The 7,138-nt window shown below is 36.3% G+C and overlaps 1 protein-coding gene across 1 annotated transcript; it reads right to left on the bottom strand.

The window, feature by feature from the left end:
• Nucleotides 1-408: 408 nt before the first annotated feature.
• Nucleotides 409-6,635, bottom strand: LOC145777623 (properdin-like). The gene is made up of 6 exons (XM_082589057.1): nt 6,531-6,635; nt 4,643-6,210; nt 4,026-4,133; nt 3,472-3,708; nt 2,359-2,411; nt 409-1,732 (listed from the first exon to the last, which is right to left on the bottom strand). The coding sequence occupies exons 1-5, from the start codon at nt 6,599-6,601 to the stop codon at nt 2,377-2,379; spliced, it is 2,019 nt and encodes a 672-aa protein (XP_082445183.1). The 5' UTR covers nt 6,602-6,635; the 3' UTR covers nt 409-1,732; nt 2,359-2,376.
• Between the last annotated feature and the right edge of the window lie 503 nt (nt 6,636-7,138).

Here is a 7,138-nt window from a genome sequence, read left to right as displayed (position 1 = left end):
TTACTACACAAAGATAATGGACTGGAGCTATTTATGATTAAAGTTTTATTTGATTACGATTTCTTTCCTAAGGGAACGTTCAAATATTACGTAACGCTTTTTTTCCGAATTTTTGACCCCCCCTCCCCCATGTAACGCCAACGTAACGCTTTTTTCAATCCCCCCCTCCCCCATGTAACGCTTTTTCACTACGAATTCAGCACAAAAAACTACCATTCCGTACTCGAAAGCGTTACGTAACGTTTTGCTTGAACCCCCTCCCCCCGATGTGACGCTAACGTAACGCTTTGCATAAACCCCCCCCCTCCCCCTCGAAGGCGTTACGTAATATTTGAACGTTTCCTAACAGCTAAAATTTCGTTTCATATTTAAATATGATACTCAATACAACAACCAGCAGAAGTGTACTTCGAAATGACGTGCAAATTTATTGAATCGAAAATAATGTACTGTATGTGCAAGTTGACTAAAACTTTTTCTACAATCTACTCTACGTTAAGCTACTTTACAAGTGACATTGATAAACAACATACGAAAAATATGTCCGGCCCTAAAGTATCCTTTGCGGTTTTGAACAAAGGGATTTTATTTTTAAACAAGCCTACTTCCTCAGTCATAAAACGTAGTAGAACTATAATTATAAAGTTTAACATTCTTGGCAACTTTATGAGAAAATTTATGTTGAATATACAAAGCTCTATTCTTTGTAATAAAAAATAAACTCTCTCAGAAAAGCGCATTGATCTAATTCCAATGCGTTTTTTGTTTCTGTACAAGCTGCTATACTAACATCAGACATCTTATCCCACCTTTACATGGCTTCTTACTTTGAGTTTAATCGTACAAGCCGATAGGCCTACAACATTGTTACGAAAAAGACGACGTTGATTTAATATTGAAGCTAAGAATGACTGTCACAAAATACAAAATTAGGAGTACAAGTATGCATCTACAAAATAATCTCTTTTGGCAACTCTAAGTAAAACTAATCGACAAACAAACAAACAATTACAATAAAGGAATAAATTCCACTAGAGAATATTCATTCAGCATTAAAAGCTGTTCATAAAGGCAATGGCCTTGCTTGAACTGAGAGATTTTGTTTAGTTCAACTTTTTCTTTGAATAAAATAATCTCAAATGAAAAGTCCTACAAATGATACTACAATTCAATAAGGTAGCCACTTTAACAAGTAGAAATTCTGCCACTGCAATTGACTAGAATGCAACCGCCAACCAATCAGAACATGTTATAAGAGGCTACCGTCCAATTGTGACCTTTCTAGCACTCAGCCATAGAGTTAATGCTTGTTTTGAACTTTATTTGGTAATTACAGAAGAAAAAAGGGCAATAGCAGTGATGGGAATCGAACCCGCGTCAATGAAATGACTACTTTCTAGCCCCCTAACCCTAACCCCTAAGCCAACAAGCTGACAGAAAATCCATCACTTGATTTGCTTTGTATCATCATCTTTTCGCTCTTTTTCGCGTCATAGAAAACGTAGCTTATGATTGGTTGGCGGTGCATTCTAGTCAATTCCAGTGGCAGAAATTTTCCTTGTTAAAGTGGCTACCATTCAATAAGAATTAAGGAATATTTTCACTAACGTGATGTATAATTTGATGTATCACGTGATATGTATCACGTGACGCAACAATGAATTAAATATGCATGCATTATGCGGTTGTGGGTTTGAAATTGTGATGTTGTTCAGAATTCAATCTTTCAAGTCTGAAAATAATAAAAATTAAATTGTTTTTTTATATTATTTTTATGAAGAAGTTTTGAACTAAAAATAACGCATGTATAAATCGCTGAAATAAATTATTTCGTATTTAGTATAAATTTGTGATAAAACATTTGTTGTTGATGTTATGACCCAATCTTGTGCTTGTGTTTTATTCTTATACAGCCAATACAATACAATACCTAGCAAAACAGTTTATCATAAAGTAAAAAACTAAAAAAATACGTGTTTTTACAAAAAAGTTCAACATTAGAGCAGTGGTTCCCAACAGGGGGGTGGCGGAATTCCCCATTAGGGGAGAACTTTGAAATTTGAAAGATTAATTTGGTTTTAGAATTGTCAAGTTTTTTAAGCCTTGCAAGTTGACTTAGACTGGAGCTTTGGAGCGTGTTCAAATCATGTTTGAATTAATATATTTTCACTCATTAACTAAGCCTTTGTAAACTAAATTTGCAGGAAGATAATTTAGATTTGAATATTTATTAAAAGGTCCACGGGATAAAAAAGTTTGAGAACCACTGATTACCGTAACTGGAGAGTATTCAACAAACACTGGTGCGTCTTGAATAAAAAGAATATTTTATTTGTGATAGGCTCATGGCCGACATACCTACTTTCAATCGGATTTTTACCATGGTAAGGCATCAATGTTCTCTGGATCAACTGTAAGTGTAAAAGATGGATGCTAACTTGTTTGTTTAAAACAAAATATTACTTGGAATCTAAACGTATCATAAAGGTACCGTTTAATTGTCTTTATAACTTTCTTTGAGATCAAGCGGAACCGGATAGGATTAAATAATTTGCATTTTAAAAGTGAAAGAGTTGTAATTGTAACAAAATCTTGCGATTAAAGTTCATTGTCTTTGGCACAAAAGTTTACTGTCATTTGCAGAAAAGTTCAAAATTAAATAGATACTGTGCTTTCAAAAGCTTAATGAAAAGATACAGTAGTGTATTAAATTTACTATAAAGTTTTATTGGTAAAACTCGCTTTTCTTTAAGCAGCTGGAAATTTTTATTCTCTATGTAACATTGCTCAATGATTTACAGATTAACAAAAGAAAGATATAATCTTGTTTGCAATCTAGGCGGATTGCATGCACTCTTTAAATTCGGTGGAATTTTTACAAATCTTTTTCTTTTGTCATAAAATATATTAAAAATTTCAATTTTTATGATTTGATGACGTTGTGTGGAAAATGGGTAATTTGGAAGTTCTTAGAATTGGGTATTTCACTATCTAAAATAGTTTTTCTTATGCATTGTTAGAACGTTTATAGTGGTAGCTACAAGAAGCCTATGGCTACCTAGAGATGCGGCCTGATTTGTCACATTCTGCATAGTTTTCAAGATTTCTCCAACTTTTGATAACCGTCTGAATAAAATTTTTCAAAAAAGTATTTTTTACTCTTTTTCACTGTTTCTCAGGTGACAAAATAGGTTGAAAAACAAAGACAATTCGATTCATAAAAATTTCAGTCAGACTGTTAACCACTCGCTAATAGTCTGATTGAACTTTTTTGTTAACTTCACCGTGCTTTTTCACCTTTATATTGTCTCTTCAAGGCAACAAAAGCTTTATATCATTACGGGTCAGCAAAAAGTAAAAAAAAAAATTAGAAAATTTCGGTCAGACCGTAGCAGTGTGGGTAATCAACATCTACCAAATGAGATAAATCAGGCCGCATGTCAAACTAGCCATGCAAGTAATAAATTTCACCTTTCTCGCAGCAGACACCAGTCCATCCGGACTGGCAAGAACACTCTCCATTCAAGAGTTTCCCTTCGTTCAAGCAATTTTGATTGCATGGCATCATTTGCTTCAACTTCTTGTCACACGTTTTTCCGCCACACTTTGGATATTTTTTAATTTTTCTGGTACGAACAGACGAACCGTTGGGTCCACACGACGTTGAACACCTACTCCAATCTCCCCAGTTATGCAGCTCACAGTCCACTATAATGATTAAACATCGTCATTGTGCTAAACAAATCTAGATCTGTTCTTTGCATGTAATCACTCGTTTAAAACTACATTGATCGTGGTCAAATAAGTTTCTGGAATAGATTAAATTTGGGCGTCAAAAAATATTTCAGAAAACCATGAATAATTTGAACAGTAGCAAACAGAATTTGGGGAAACGCTGTTTGATCTATATATATTGTTGATATAACGAAAGGTAAAAAGACACTTCAAAAATATGAAATTTCAAAATTCTGAAAATAGGTAATTCACAAAGTGATATTTTCCAGCTTTGCAAATGTACATCTCACCTGGGCAACAATGGGTGTTGCATGTTTTCTTTTCTTCTTCCTTTCCAATGCAAGCTTCTCCACCGCACTTCTGCTCCGTGGTCTTGATTCTGTGTCGTTTTTGTTTGCCTGATCAAATACCAATTTCATTGATTTCGGATTTTCCTCTTTTGCTTATTTTTTATCAATGCGGTTAACAAAAGTCAAATGATATTGCAATAGTAATGTTTATACAGCACCACTTTTACCATAAAACTATGATTTAGGAGGCTCTACAGTAAATAGCACAATAGCATGAAAAATGTCAGTTGAATAAACTGTCTATGTTAAATAATAGGCTAATAATATTAAAAAGATTTTTATTAAGTTGATGGTATGTTATGACAGACGAATGACGATTTTGTCCTATGTTGGGTTGACATAACTTATTGATTTTCTTCGGCCGGTAGCTAATTTAAGTTGAAGCCTACATACTGCAGTCACTTTTTTGTGTTATGAACATCGAAAATACAGTCGGCTGATATTTGATTTTGAGACATTGTCTGGCAGTTTACAAGTTTATCACAAAATAGCTCTAAGTAAGTTCAAACGTAAATTTAAATTCAGGTTAATAATTCGTATATCAAGTTATACATTACCGCCGTTGCATGTCGCTGTGCAAGTGCTGTATTCTGTCCAATCACCCCATGAGCAATCCACTGGACAACATTTTTTATTGCAGGGCCGTGTGTCGGTACTATCACCATAGCAACTCTCGCCTCCGCAGCTTGCTTCCGTTATAACGTCTCTCATTCTGGTTTCAATTCCTCCTCCACAAGGTACAGAACAGTTACCGAAGCTTCCCCATTTCCCCCAACGACAGTCAACAGGGCAACAGCCAGCGTCGCATGCCACCTTGTCGATGCTTGATCCAATGCATGGAGCACCGCCACAGTTACGTTTAACTTCTATTTTTCTTACTCGTTTCTTATTGCCGACACCACACTTTGCAGAACAAGGCCCAAAATCTCCCCATGAGCCCCATTTGCAATCAGTAGGACAACATTTATTTTTGCAACGACGAATTTGCTCAGATTCTCCTTTACAGGGTTCACCTCCACAACTATCCTCAACTTCAAAACCTCTAGTTCTTGATTGTTGTCCGCTTCCGCAGCTAACAGAGCAGCTTCCATAATCACTCCAGGGTCCCCAGCGACAATCTACTGAACAGCAGGCTGAATTACACGGATGACTTTCTTGACTGGATCCTGAACAAGTCCCACCGCAACTTTCCTTTTCTATCAATTTTCTTGATCTTTCATGAGTTCCACTACCACAAGTGGCAGAGCACGATCCAAACTCACCCCAATGGCCCCATTTACAGTCTTTGGGACAACATGTGTTCATGCAGTCTTGTGTTTCAAGACTTTCTCCTGTGCAATGAGCTCCACCGCATGATGCCGTAACCACAGGAACCCTTGATCGATGCTGTACTCCTCCGCCACAAGACACAGAACAATCTAAAAATTCAGACCAAGGTCCCCATTTACAATTAACTGGGCAACAATGATTGCTGCAAGTTACTGTGTCTACATCAGGCCCGGTGCAACTTTTTCCTCCGCAAGAACTTTTCTTCACGATTTTTCTTTGTCTGCTTTGAGACCCCCCACCACATGTTTTTGAACACGGGTGAAAAGGTCCCCAAACACCCCACTGGCAATCCATTGGACAGCATTCTTCATTACACTCACGTGACTCGGTCGGAAGACCTGGACAATGACCCCCGCACGCTTCTTTGGTTTCAACTTTTCTTGTTCTGACTTGAGTGCCACCCCCGCACGTTTTTGAACATGCTCCAAAGCCTCCCCATTTACCCCACACGCAATTGGACGGACAGCATTGTTTGTTACAATCTTGTGTAAAGGTAGATGATCCGGAACAAACTCTACCTCCACAATTTTGTACAACAACGACCTTTCTGTGTTTTGTTTGACGGCCACCGCCGCAACTTGCTGAACATTCTCCGAAATTTCCCCAAGAGCCCCATTGGCAGTGAACAGCACAACAGTGAGTGTTGCAATATCTTTGATTGGGTAAGTTGCAACTTCCGCAGGATCCCTGACGTCGTGTTACCACAGGCTTCTGGGTTCCTCTTCCGCATGGGCGCGAGCAGGAACCCCAAACCCAAGAACAAGGAGTACTGTCACAACTTCTTCGCCGTCGTCGCCTTGAACAAGATAAGTTTGAATCTACTTAAATTTTAATAATTTAAATGAAAAACTTGGTTTGATTAAAAAGTGCACATGTAATAAAATCTTGCTCCCAGAAACGATAATTATTAATAAACATATTGCACTTTTTTATTTCTTGATTGTAGTTGCTATCAATTATTAAAATGCACATAAAAGTCATATTAAAGTCACATTTTCATACAACTTTTTTGATGGTTTATTAATAATTTATTATTCTTCAGCTGTTACAACAGTTTTTAGTAAAATGGCTTTACTGTGTATACAGTAAATTATGCAATTATTTACAAGTGCTTACCACCAGGCATCTGAAGGAGTAGCCAGGAGTGCCAGAAGAAACAAAGCTGAAATCCACACGACGCAACGCATTTCTATCAACCGGATGAAATAATTTTAACACCTTTATACAGAAAAAAAGGTTTAAATATTTGTAAAAAGACACAAAAAGCAATTCTGTTGTCACTGCAATTGTTTGTCAAGTTTTGTGTAAAAAAAAAAAACTTTAAAATTGCGCTAAATCCAGATGTATAATACCAACCTTGTTTTATATAAATAAACAATAATGATTACAACTTTATTCTAAATTTTTCGAACCAAATATTTTTCTGTAGTTAGGGTCTAGAGAACGCATCAGCTTTGAGAAAATCTTTTGTGCATTAAGTTTACAAAGATAGTTCTTGAAAATGTTAATGAACGTTTTCTTGCTTCATGCAACCAACCGAGCTCAATAATATTGCTGACAACTGCTTTAGATTTATTTTTCAGTTGCTTCCATGTGATGTTCATATATGATTGTATTCTTTGTTTATCCATCAACGGAAAAAGTGTCTTTGACTAGTAAGCTATACTGTACCTTGCAATAAACTAAAAATCAAAAACAACTCAAAACAGCGTGCTCGCTTTGTT

Source organism: Aplidium turbinatum, chromosome 9 (assembly GCF_918807975.1).
Source record: "Aplidium turbinatum chromosome 9, kaAplTurb1.1, whole genome shotgun sequence".
NCBI classification, from domain to species: Eukaryota; Metazoa; Chordata; class Ascidiacea; order Aplousobranchia; family Polyclinidae; genus Aplidium; species Aplidium turbinatum.
This window is presented reverse-complemented; position numbering and strand designations above follow the sequence as displayed.